Source organism: Pholis gunnellus, assembly GCF_910591455.1.
Source record: "Pholis gunnellus genome assembly, chromosome: 18".
In the NCBI taxonomy this organism is placed as follows: Eukaryota; Metazoa; Chordata; class Actinopteri; order Perciformes; family Pholidae; genus Pholis; species Pholis gunnellus.
In genome coordinates, this window is record NC_136545.1 from 14,834,713 (window position 1) to 14,848,503 (window position 13,791).

The following is a 13,791-nucleotide window of genomic DNA, read 5'->3' on the forward strand; positions in this document are numbered from 1 at the left end:
TATGTGCGTCATGTCTCTATGCAGGTCTATCTTTCAGTCAATCTGCCTGAGCTCCATCTTCCAGCTGTCGACCATATTGACTAAAGACCCTGATAAATCCCTGTGTTAGTATAATATATGCACAATATGTACACATATAGAGAAGCACACACAAACACTCAAAAACCAAGACAGTGGAGCAGTCTATCCCTCCAACTGCACTTCTATCAACATCCACAACGGGTCATGATTACCTTGAAATGATTCTTCATCAACTGCGATCTGCAGTCTTTTGTAATTCCTTTCATTTGTTGGGAGTCCTTGATAAGACTTGAACATGTGCTATTATGTGAGAGGCGTTAGGCCAGGATTTTAGAATTGTGAATGATGCAATCCTAAAATGATTTTTACATTGACTTAATTTAAATCAGCTGCACATGCAAAGCACAAACATTTATATTAAATCTGTATTCACACCTCACATCTGTCACATGCATACTGTATTGTATTAGCCAGCTGCTCCGAAAACTATTAACAACAAATAGCCCTCTGACAAAATGGATCTACACTTTAGAGTGAGATGAGAGGAAACTTGTGGTATTGGATTTAAGCCTAATACTCCATACTCTTGAAATGTATTTCTAATTAAAGTTAGATGTTTGAGTCAATGCTTTAGACAATTATGTTAAGTACAGTTAATCACTAACCTCACAATTTATAGAAATACATGAAAAAGAGGGTCATATATTTTTGTGATCTAATTAGTTATTTCCACCTCGTAGTGGAAGAAGTACTCAGATCTTGTAAGTAAAAGTAAAAGTAGCAAATACAAAGAGTAGAAATACTGCATTCAAGTGTATAAAGTGTGCTGCTGTGCTCATATTTCATTGTATTCTATTTTAGTTAATCACCTGTATTAAAACAGTCTGCAGCAGGTAGGGAGGGGGTAGTGTCACACGTCCAACCAGTTATTAATCCGGTATCTTCTCAAGCGATGCTTGCATTACAACTGAACTCCTTTTCCCACAATGCCTCGCTCCTGCGTGCACGTGTCACCGCTGCCAGCGAACCGGACTGAACGTCACATTCCTGCATTCCCTTTTTCCTTAGGACGTCGGAGTTATTGCTACCGCTAGATAGCTAATCCTCTCCCCCACTTTTCTTTTTTGATGAAAACACACCCATGACACGGCGGATTTGATCTCAGGAGGTGATCCCGGGTTCACCAGGAGTCAGTATCTCTCTTCGGGGGTGAGTATTTACCTAATTTTAAGCCGGGGTTGAAGGTGCCTTGACGGGTCGGAGTGCAAACAACCGTGGTGGTCAGATAACAGTTTTAAAAGATGCGCTGGATTTGCTGCGAGTGAGCAGCCTGATTATGGTCTGGCTTCAGCTGGCAGACCTGTTGATACAGCACAGTTGACAGATGGTTTAAATATCGCAACGTGTGGCCTTGTTGTTTACTGTTGTAGCTACTTAATAACTAAGCTAACGTTAGCCTCCGGGGCTGGTTAGCCGCAACGCTTGCGTCACCATTGTTACCGGTGGAACGCGGGCACACGCGCACAGGGTGTGGAGGCGCCTCCAGATGTGTGTCTTTGTGTTACTCTGACAGGGACAATGCGGTGCAGTGAGTCGGATAACGTTGCCTGTAAAAAAAAAAAACGTCCTGTGGAAGATGCAGCATCACTAGGCTAAAGGATGCACACGGTGCTAGTATCCCACAGACAGCATGGGCGTGGTTAGGAGTGCAAAATAGAAGATACAAATAAAAACAGTAGCTAAGGTAATGATGGGGTCGGTATGATCAGTTTGGTTTCAGTAACTGTATACGTGCAGGACAGGAATGACAGTATCCTTTCAATAGATATCAGTTTGGCTTGGAAAGCAGCTGAGCATGCTGTAGCTCAGCAGCCTGTCCAACAACAAAGAGAGGACCACAGCTGCTGCTAGTCTGGGGCAGGATAGACCGAATCACTGATACACTTTGACGCTTTGAAGCAAATACAATCAGTTGTGTTTGGTTTGCATAGTTGCATAATTTGAATGAATGCTAGAGTCATCTTGTCATTGTAGGAGTTGTCTGTAACAGTCCTGCCTGCTGTTTTTTAAATTGCAGTCTCCTTCAGTTTGCTCATAACATTCCTGAGATTCCTGCTGTTCAGATGCTGATTGGATCAGAGTAACTTGGAAGGAAGGTTTGCGTGGTGCTACCACAAGTCACACAACAGAGACCCTCCTGAGCTGAATGTGACGAGATCTGTCACATTTTTATGCAGAAAAATCAAGACCAAATTTGGATGAATTATCTTAAAAAGACAGCTATTTTCAGTGGAGAATGGCTTCGTGAATTAACCCAATATTCCTCCTGCTGTAGAGGCATTTTGCTCATGAAGTATGACTACTTACAAGTCTGGTTCTGCCAGTGTCTGTATTCATAGTGAAGTGATGTTTAACTTGGCTTAGTGTCTGCCATTAAGTCTACCCAGACTGATCAAGTCATGTGTGTCAACCTTTGCAAACATTGTACAGGCAAACCTTGTGTAGATAAACACAAATATTTACAAACTTTGTAATGACTTGTATGCTCTCACGGCTGCACAAGATACAGCATTTAATCATGTTGTTTTCTTAAAGACTGGCATGTGAAATTCAAGTAGCATTTTCGCAAAGGTTCCTCTCCCATCAATCTGATCTAATCTGTGATCTTAGGCTCTGAAATAAGACTGATGAATAGAAACGTATGAGTGTTGCTGATGTTTAAACTTGGCCTGACATACAGCTTCATTTCGACCATGTAAGCAGAGTCAGTGCCGTGTCATCATCACCCCCAGTGATGTGCCGTCCCAGCAGCACATATGACCGCTGCATTGACGCGGTGAACTCTGCCCCCGGGAGGCCGAACGAGTGTCTGGAAACAAAATAATTCTCCCAGAGGAACCTCTGTTACCTCACGTTAAAGCTACAGCTAAGACGCCCGGGTAGTGTTGTGATTCACATCCAGGTGTGTGTGTGTGCGCGTGCAGTGTTTTGAAGAATGTGGAGGAGGAGGAGCAGCGCGCAGAGCTGCGTGCTGTGGAGAGAGAGTGTGGAATGCCTGCAGTAAACTGGAACACCCTGACTCAGCCTGCGTAGCACAAATGTAGCCCCTGTGGGAACTGCTGCTCATTACGCTGCCTGTAATTTATGACAGCGAGGAGAAGGACACCATGCAGGTAACGGTTGAGGAATACATACAGAGATAGCAGACGGCCTTTAGCTTAGCGCAGGAATGCAGAGTCGCTCTCTCGCAATTGCTACAGAACTCTTGTCACAGTCTTTCTAAGGCCGACCTTTTTGTTCTCGGGAGTTACTTGTTTTGTCATCATCACGTGTGTTCAACCCCAACCAATAATGGCTGCTGCAGCTCTGTTGACGACGAACCTTTTGTTGCCCCTCTTTGCGCTTTTGTTACCTGCACTCCATACATGTTGTGAAGCCCGTGAGCTGAATTGCACACCCTCGCTTGTTTGCCATGGTTTGTGTATGTGGATCCGGACAGAATAGCATTGTTGGGCTACAGTCCCACAGTACTGCACATGCCCATTAGGTCACTAAAGGGGCACAGGGGGGACAATGGGGCTATTGTTTTAAGTGAACACACACATACACTCGCCCCCCCCTCTCACCCTCTACTGGTCTGTTCCTCTAGATTCAGGTCATTCAGCTCAAACTGTATGAGTAAACACATTTACTCACAGCAGCTTGCTCCAGTGAATGGGAGGCCAGAACTACTACAGACTCTTTTTGAAGTTGGGTTGCAATTAGTCTCTAAACATATTCCTTCGGTTTTAGTGTTGTGATCAACCCTGCACCTGTTGCTGCATGACTTAAGGGGACATCTTGCTGAAAATTACAAATATTTTGTTCCTTCTGCGGAAGAAGAGCGGCCACAAATCTCATACTGTCACTACTCTCTGTAATGATAGTTTACAAACTACTAAAGGACACCATACAGAACAAGATTCAAGATTAAAATGTTTTATTTGTCACATGATGCTCATACAATATGTAGTGAAATGCAGGGCAGCGTACTCTTAAGGCGGTGCAGGAATGGCTAAGTTGTGCTTCTGAAGTCGGGACATTCAAAGACAACTTTGGAAAGATTCATTTTCTTTTCTCACAGCTGACTTTCATGCCTCAATATGCAAACACAGTGTACATTATACAAAGAGCTCATATTAAATGTAACCTCTCTAAATTATATTTAAACCCAAAGTGTTAGTTTAATAAGCCAGCCAGTCGGTCGTAGACCAGATCAGGAGAATTAGCGGCTCTCGCGCTGCATGTGGGGAGAACGTTGACTTGGACTCCCACTGGGGAGACTTTGTCTCATGATCTGCTCTGCTTGGGTTGTGGAGGATTATGGTTCTTACCGTTTGCTTGTTGTGTAACCATATCAAAGGCTGCAGATCACTGGTGGCTCAGAGCTGGTTTTACTTTTGTTATGGTACATGTTTTATTGTTTTACTGTGCCGCCCTTGGGCGTCTAGTCTGCTGTAGTGCTTTTGGAGCCCGGGGCATAATGGTTTAACATCGCCTCGCTTTATGTTGCCGTTTCACGCAGAGCTGACTTCTTTATAAAAGTATGAAACTTGAGAATATTATTCCAAAGTCGAACTTCAATCAGACAAATATTTATGACAAATAGCCCCCGTGTGTCTCCGTTAGAGTTGAGCTTGTTGCAGTGAAGCAACACTAAAAGAGAAAGAATGAAGCCTATTCTTAATAAAAGAAAAAGTCAATAATGAGTTAGTCCAAGAAAAAAACACTGGACATTGCTATACATCGCTCCAACAGTTGATGATATGTAACACTCACTTCAGCGGGCCTGGGAATGTGTGAACTCACCACCTCATCCTGCCATCTGAACTTCCTACCGTGTGTCACGCACTCAGTCTAGTTTCTCTGAAACAAAAATAAACACAATTGCGTCATTTGGAAGCTTTTGTCGCCCCGGTTTGTCTGCATGCATCGGACTGTGTGTCAAATATGTGGATATGTCATGATGACAGTTTCTTTTTGCCAGTAATCAATGTATTCTCTGTCCTGAAGTACGGATTTGTCTCCGCCTGTCAAACAAGAAACATTGTGCTGTCCAGTGTAGTGCTGTCTGTCCGGCCAGTTCAGTGTCAACCCGGACGGTGCTGGGCTTCAGGCACAGTCTTCCTTTTACTGTCGTACATGCTGCTTCACATTTTACAGTCTTGATCTTTCTCTGCTGATAGCCTCCTCTAAATCACCGCTCACATCTCTGAATAGTGCAGCGACTAAAATAAACTCCGCTGCCAGTTTCTATAGATTCAAAACCAATGCAGTCTGAAAACAGCCCTTCCATAAACCCTACTGTCATTTAGTTTAGTGAGATGTTGACTCAAATGTATGGCCATTGTAGCTGCTTCAGTGATGTTGAATCATACTGTGTGTGTTCCAATTCTGAGTATGGAGAAGATCAAATTAGATATTTTAGGATGAGTAGAAGTAAACTTGTGTTGCCTGCTGATGTACCAATTCTTCAGCTACAAGCACAACGGTGAAGATAAATGTGTGGCAGGCTGTGTTTTGTTGGAACAGCTGGTAGAATTGAGGGAGGGAGAGCGAAAGGGTGGAGACAGGAAAGAGGGGAGGAGTCGGGGTTTGTGGGATGGATGGGAAGGATGCAGTTTGAAGGGGAAGTCCAGTAGGCCAGACAGACGAAGATAGAAAGAGAGGAGGCGGGGTCTCGCACCGTCATGGCCCATGTTGCTACAGACAGGCCAATGCTACTAGCCACCGACAAGTTAACCCACGAGAAAGGCTTCTCTGTGTGATGCCTAGCTCTAGCTGTTCCTTGCTTTAGTCCCAATGACTCCTCTCTCTGGCACCCTACAGGGAAGAGGTTTGTTGTTTCACATTGTGGACTCTCACATTAACAGATTTACTTTATAATGTCATTAAGTTAGGAAGGCAAACCTCTAAAGATCATTGATGTTATGTTGTTAATGTGAAAGAAAGTAAAGCAACTGTAACCACCACCTAAAGCAGATTTGGAGTGGTGTGTTATGTTCCGCAGCAGGATAGAGTCAGGTCTACGACACAGAAGAACCAGTGTTTACTTTGGATATTGATGATGATGTTTTTCGTGGTGACTATAGTGCAAACAGGCCTCGTGATTCTAGCTAAAATGAAGAAAAAAAAATCGTAGATACCCAGACAAAAAGACTGAGAACTAGAGTGTTGTGTTAATGGTCGGGTCAATACAGCTGTTGGCAGCAGCTTCCCCTCAGGCAGTAATTCTATACTACACGTCAAGGACAAGAGTAGGACATCTGACTGAGCTGCAACCGCCACCAATATGCATCAAACCCATCGCTGCAACATCCAGTCTGCTATTATTGAACGCTTCTCCATTCATTAAAACTGTGTAGTAATTACCCAATATAACTCAGCCACTAACTGCAGCCTCAGATATTACCTGACTGTTGAAATGAACGGGCATGTCGGGGACAGATGTTGGGGTTGTTGGTTTTTAGGACGACACATGATCTCGCAGGAATAGGACCCAAAAACTGTTTTTTATAAAAACACTAGGAATAAGTAAACTTTAACACGAAGATGAAATTAGTACAACTACAAGTGTGCACGCATGTGTATATGTGAGCCCATACATGTACAGTACAGTAACCCAAGAGGTTTTGTGCTGGTTGTTTAACAAATATTGTCTTGAAGGCAGCTGTTAGCCCGCTGCCTGCCAATCAAAGCCCCCAGTAATGGTGGATGGATGGATTGTACTTTTGACATGTATGGATTATGCGACAGTAAATCAGATTAAGACAAGTTGACCCTGGTACATAGTATGCAGGGATTACAGCAATTGTCCTAAATGTACAAGAAAGCACTTTCCGTCCTTGAGCCAGAGACCGGTTCAGGTTCTGGTCTCTGGCTCCACAGGTGTGCTATCCTGAAGATAACCCTGAGATCTGATCCTCCAATGGATCATTTTACCTCTTGGTAATACTAACTGAGTTGTTGTAAACATGATTTATAGCGTTCATGGTACACATAAAAACAATATCAAGTTGTGTTTTTGTCGTTCTGTAGAAATAGTTGGTGTGATCTATTTACTTTGTTGTGTTGTTGATGAGATACTACGTAGTTCAGCAGGTGGTGGGATCAGACATGATGAAGCATAAGAGTAGACTAAAGGGAGTCTTTAGGATATAGCACGCCTCCCTACCCTGGTATTAGAAAGCCCTGTAGCACAAAATCAAAGCAACGACTTTAAACTTTGTGGCGCTGACTTGTTGCACAGGGCTCCCCAGCGAGTCCCCAGGGCTCAGCAGATACCATTCTGCGTGCTCCAGGGCAATAAATCCTCTTTGCATGGCTGGTGATCAAGCCATGATGTAAAGGAGCTTAGTAGCAACAGACAGCCAGGCGGGAAGCTGCTTCCCTGTTGGCCACAGATCAGGTGATCACACACAAAACACAGACGAGAGAGAGAGAGAGAGAGAGAGAGAGAGAGAGAGAGAGAGAGAGAGAGAGAGAGAGAGAGAGAGAGAGAGAGAGAGAGAGAGAGAGAGAGAGAGAGAGAGAGAGAGAGAGAGAGAGAGAGAGAGAGAGAGAGAGAGAGAGAGAGAGAGAGAGAGAGAGAGAGAGAGAGAGAGAGGCAGGGACGAGGTGGAAAAACAAAGAGGGGGAAATGGACATGGGGAGGTGTGTGAATGGTGACACCAGAGGGAGCTTGGACAGAGAAATTAGCAGAGATTAATCTGAGGTTTTTCAATAGATGGATGTGGTGTGAAAACACAACCTGGCTCTGCTGCAGGACACTCCTGTTGTTGGACATGTTGGAAGCAAGCAGTGCATGCATATGGATGTTTGTTGTCAGCAGTGAGGTCATGTTTGTTCTTTGAGTGTTGGGAAGTTGAGGGGAACAAAGGTGAGAGAAATGCTGCATTGTTGTTGTTGGTACTTAAAGCTGCAACTAACCATTGTTCTCATTTTGGTTATGAAATGACAGGAAATTGTCATAGTTTGTTTATTCAGCAAACAGTCCTAAACCCATAGACCTTTACTAGACATAGAGTTCACTGTAATATGAGAAATGGAAGTGTAACATTATCACATTTCAGAAGCTGGAAATGGAGAATGTTTGGTATTTTTGCTGATAATTTTTTTGTCAATCAAGAAATTGGTTCATCTGCTAACTGTTTCAACTGATACTGTTGGTGTTTGAGGTCTTATTGTAAACACAGGCCAGCCTTGAGTGCACTAACGTCTCCCTGTATCCTTCTCTTCCTCCCTTCACAGGTCACTTTCCTCCTTCCCTCCCCCCTCCTCCCCTCCCACCTGTCTCGGCTCTGGTTTGTCATGGAGAACTCTTCGGTGGCGTCTGCATCGTCCGAGGCCGGGAGCACGCGCTCACAGGAGATAGAGGAGCTGGAGCGCTTCATTGACAGCTACGTGCTGGAGTACCAGGTACAGGGGCTTCTGGGAGACAAGGCTGATGGCGACTTGGACATGGACAATGGTGGCAAGGTGCCGCAGGTCAGAGCGTTATTACATTAATGGATGACATATGCTCCCATAAATCCCGTATCTGTAGGCAGCAGTGATTCTTTTTAGTGATTTGCATCTTCCAGAACAGATAGGCGGGGTACAACCTGCATCAAAACAGCTGCCCCTGTCGTTGTAATGTGTATTTAAACGTAGACAAATGTGGAGGTACGTCCACTAAACACTGCAGCTGGAGGAAAAATACCAGACTCTTACAGTTGTGACTGTTTATGGTGTTTGTAAACCCCCCCTTTCACAAATGATAGCACCCTCTCCACCCATTTCTTCCCAGCAGTGGACAGATGACTGTAACAACAAGAAAGATGGCAGCTGGACGTCTTCACGGGGGAGAGGCTCAACCAAGCCAGTAAGTGTGTTTCCTCCTCAAAAAAAAATAATCTTGAATCAAATACTGGTCTATAAGGTCTTCATCATAGATCGGTGTGTTTGGACGATACCGGAGTAATAACAAACGTGACTAATTGGGGATTCAATTTGTTGTGAAGTTTGTGGTTTGTTTGTAGATGAAAAGTTAGGTTGGATTGAGATTCTGGCTTAAAAAACTTAGAGAAAGAATTGTTTTCTGCCCTCTCAGAAATCCCAGGATGGATCTTCAACCAGTTTCTATCTTTTTCTTCTTTAAATCTCAAATCTTCCACCTTCTTGACTTGTCCACTTTCCTCGTGTCTCTTTGCATCTCTGCTGTTGCTTCCTGCATACTTGCTTCTGTCTCCTCATCCCTTCCTTTACTTTCTGAAGGCTCTATTTAATAATATCTTACAGTGCACAAAACAACAAAACTATAAATACAGAGATAATAAACTATGGAACATGTCAAGCTACGTTAAATCAGCAACGACATGGACCTGTTAGAACAACACAAACCTAAGTGCTCATATCTAGCTATTTACCTCCGGCTTTTTGTTTGACAGATAATATTTGATGCAGCACATTTCAGAAAATGTCTTGTTCATCTTCTGAAGACTTGATTTATTCTTCTTACCCAAGAAACCCATGTTGCTAGTCCAGGGATGTTGCTAGCTGCGAGTCCTGCATTTAGAGTTAACACCACTGCTAGTCTGAAGAAGCTATGAGAGTAGTCCTAGTTTTCCCCATAAACGGCTGCAAAATATTCCAAAACACTACTTCAGAGTGTTTTAGGTGAGTAAACGGTGTTTACGCGTGTTGAGCTTTCACTGCAGCCCCGATTCTACTTCCATGTTGTTGTTGTTGTGCTCATCTAGACCCTCTGAGCTTTGCTCTGCTCTCTCACTTCAGTATGTCGGTGTAGTCTTTCCCTCTCTGTCAACTGCTCGAGTGTGTGATTAGAAGAGACCAGCCGAAAGCGATCACCGCCGCTCGTTGGCTTGCTTGTGGTTGCCGGAAGACAAAGTATGCTCTTAATGACTAACATGGGATGCTGTGAGGCTAGAGCCGGTAATGAAATGACCCTAAATGAATTATCAGTCGGTTTGTGTGCTGTACGGTGATTTAGAGTATTATTGCTCCCCAGAGATTCATTGGTATGATTCACCAGGAAGTGAAGCGGCATGGGTGAGAGGTTCAAAGAGCAGAGTGAGCCAAAAAATGAGGGAGGTAAAGAGAGAGACTAGAACTGAAATGTCCGAATTATCAGAAACAATTCAGCAACAATGGAGACAAACATGTGGTGACAGACTATTCTCTGTGCAAAAGAACACAACACGGGTTGTTGTTACTCTCCTAATATGCTTTTAAAGAAAAAGTTAAAAAGCTGTAGAAATGGCACTATGACAGAATATGAAACAGGTTTATGAATGAAGTACACAGTCTTTTTCTTTTATTCCCTCTCTCAACTCCACAGGACGAATGGGAGCACAGCAGCAACGGCAGCACCGGTTCCAGGCCCAGTTCAGGGTCCAGACCCGGGTCCGGCTCGCGCTCCGGGAGCAGAGGCAGAAACAACCAGTTCACAGGCCCTGCCATGGTACAGATGCACCTGTGTTTGTCTTCTACTGCCACCACGTTCCCTCAGTGTCCCTAAAAAGATCACCTCTAGAAGAAATGAAAGGGAAAGTCCTGGGGAGACTTTGAGGGACCAATACTTTGGTTACTATCGTCAAGTGACTCTTGATTTGTTGTATTGTTCCCTGTGGAGTCTCAAGCATCTGAAGATTTCACCACAAATCAAATCTGCAACATATTTTACTGTTTAGGGGGCACATGAAGATCAGTTTACTAGTCTCAAGGAGAACTACTCAGCCTGTGAAAACACCTCAAATATTTGACAAAAAAACAAAAGTTACAAACTGGAGGTGAAGCTTTTGAATGACGAGAGCATTTACCAGGTAAAGAGGGTCTAATGGTTAATGCTATTGAGGCACATTTGGTTGTAGGATCCAACCGTTTTTGGAGCATGACCCATACTACTGCTAAAACTTTCTTGAAGTGCAGTATTAAAAGACGAAATAATACTACGTGCATTGACTTTACAGCCTCTTTAATTCGTACTTATTTTTATTTCACAAGGAATCTGCTTTTCTTGAACAGTTCTTGTGGTGCACCTGTTAATATTTGTAAGTGATAGCTTGGTAAGAGGTGTAAAGTAGTCGTACTGAAACTATTTTCCTTGTGTGTCATGTAGAACGGGAACAGAGACGGCTCCTTGGACATCCTGGGGACAGACATATGGGCTGCCAACACTATGGACTCACGCGGGTAGGTGTACGTCGTACAGGGTCCGGATTCCAGCCATAGTTTCTCGGGGGTCATATGACTGATTTAGACGCACCGACACACCGACGGTGTCTTCTCACGGATTCTTTGGCTCTCTTAACCTGACTTTGCTCAGTTTATTCATTTGAGGTCTTGAAGTTTTCTCCTGGTTATCCCAAGACAGTATTTCCCAGCTTTTGTCTTCAAGGCCCCCAGATCACTGCTGACATTTACTGTGTGAATAAAATAATATATATCCAAACTAAATTGAATAAGGGGACATCATATCTTATACGAAGTGAGGTCTGTGGGAAATTCTTTCCCAGCTTTCTCTGTTAACTCCTAATGATTTTTCAAACGAGAGCCAGACCTGTAACTTACAGGAGGAATGGAAACTGAACGAGACGGTAATCAAATTCACTGGAGGGGAGAACTGGTTGCCATGGTAACAGCTACCTAAGATCCGTCCACGTTGGCACATCCGAGCGCACGGTGAAAGAGGGCAGCGGATGATGTAAGCGGCTCTGCCTCCATGCAGGCCGAGATGAGGTGTTGCATTGTGCGAATATTGGATTAAAAACTGACATTGATGACTTTAGTTATGAGTCATCTCTGTCAAATCTGTTTTTAGCAACAACAAATTCATATTATAACAATGCCTATTGTCAAAAAACCATAATAAACAGTAGCACAGATGCATATTACCAAGCTTGGGAGTTTGCTGAATTCTTCAGTTCTGTCAAAACTATTGTGCACCGTTTGTCTTCATGTTGCATCTTTCTTATCTTGTCAGCCAGCCTCACCTAGTGGTGACACACGTCTACTGTAGCGCCATGCAGTCGGTGATTCATAGAGCCTTTTATTAAGTGTAGCTGCCTCGCCAGCTCCCAGTCTCTTGGACCAAGGTTTGTACGAGTTACCATGCAGCAACACCGACTTGTTGCACATTCAATATTTCTGTGTGTGTTTTTGTGAGTGCTCCTCTTACGAACAGCAATCCAAAGCAGTCACGTACTGCCGTGCACCAATGAGGAGTTACGAGTACTTTAAACTAAACGTGATCCCACAGTTGTGGAGCGGTTTGCTTATGTAGCTGAGCCGCTGTCAATCAAATCTGATCAAACCGGTGTTAAACTCTCGATGAGTAACAACCAAGAATATTTTCTTTCCTGTGTTCAAAGTGTACAAGATGTCTCGTACTCTTTCCTTAAGTGTATGCATGGCTACTGTCTGTTTCTAACCTTAAATCTCTTTGTCTCTTGGTCGTAGAGGTGCTGGTTGGGACATCCAGCCAGAGAAGCTGGACTTCAGCCATTTCCACAGAAAACACCTCAGAGGAATACCAAAGCTCCTGCCACACATTGACAGAGAAGGGTAAGATCTCTGTTCTGCTGGTGCTGCTCTACTCGTCCCATATTATCTCAGCTATGCCGTTAGGATTGTCTTCTGTCTCTAATGAAGCCCGTTTCGATCCACCTGTCATCCCTGACGGTTACTTCCTTTCTTTCAGGATGAACAAAAACAAGTTTGAGGAAGATGATGGTATAGACATGAATGACATAGAGAAGTTTCTACCCCATCTGCATACTGTGAGTCACTGGTTTTCTATCTGAAATGCCTCTAGATAGTTTTCTCACTCTGGTTATTTGTAAATGCAACCCCATGTAGCTTTGTAAAGCAGTTCTTCTGCACTGATGAAGTTACCAGCAGACAGAAATCCTCTCACCAAGACAATAACCTGACCATCAATTAGTGGGTAGAGAGCGACCCCTGTTGGCATAAAGGAAAACATAATAAGTATAATAACCAGAGCAATGGTGTAGTAAGGTCCAAAATTACCAGAATATGAAACATTGGGGCAAAAAGGAGGAAAATTCATCAAGTGTCAGTTTTTTTCCTGTTGATTAACAATCAATTCATGTAAAATCAGTCTGTATAGATTTATATTTATGTTCTAAATGAAACTGGTTGATCATAAATGAACATTTAGGGACATCTGCTGGTCAGATGCTGAAGTGAGCTTTAACTAAGTGCTTCAGGGTGTTACACTGACCCCTGTTGGTTAAATGTATGTACAACATTTACACCTCAAGCCAATAATGTCTGCAGAAACGTTCGTTTCTGAGGCTTTCTCTGTCGGTTTGAGGCTTCTTCAACACCATTTGAGCTCAATTTAAAGAATAGATGCATGTTTTTTTTTCAATGATATCTTAAACAATACATAATTGCTCATATATACTCTGAACAAGAAGAAGAAATCCCCCACCCCCCTCCTGTTTGTTTCCTTGCTGAACTTCAAGGTGATGCGTGTTTCAGCCGGGTGACAGAATTCCCTCGAGGTTGCCAATGTCAACCTCTTCTCTTCCTTCCTTGCTCTCTGAGCCAAAATGTCTTCCATCGTTCATAGTGTTTGAGCCAGTGCCTTCCTCTTTCCTTCCCCTCTTGGCTGCTGTAGCCAAACTACCTCTCATATTTACTTTTTTTACAGCCAAGACAGGCCTAGTTGCGCTACCAAGATGGCTTCCTCATTGAATGGCTCCC

At 43.5% G+C, this 13,791-nt stretch overlaps 1 protein-coding gene across 1 annotated transcript in view; it reads left to right on the forward strand.

Annotated features, from left to right (window-relative positions):
- The first annotated feature begins 1,094 nt into the window (after positions 1 to 1,094).
- ctif (CBP80/20-dependent translation initiation factor) overlaps positions 1,095 to 13,791 on the forward strand; it is a 41,192-nt gene continuing 28,495 nt past the window's right edge. Inside the window, 7 exon segments of the mRNA XM_079179186.1 lie at positions 1,095 to 1,230; positions 8,311 to 8,547; positions 8,852 to 8,923; positions 10,400 to 10,522; positions 11,180 to 11,253; positions 12,520 to 12,624; positions 12,761 to 12,839. Coding sequence (XP_079035312.1) covers positions 8,371 to 8,547; positions 8,852 to 8,923; positions 10,400 to 10,522; positions 11,180 to 11,253; positions 12,520 to 12,624; positions 12,761 to 12,839 — 630 coding nt within the window. The 5' untranslated portion in view covers positions 1,095 to 1,230; positions 8,311 to 8,370.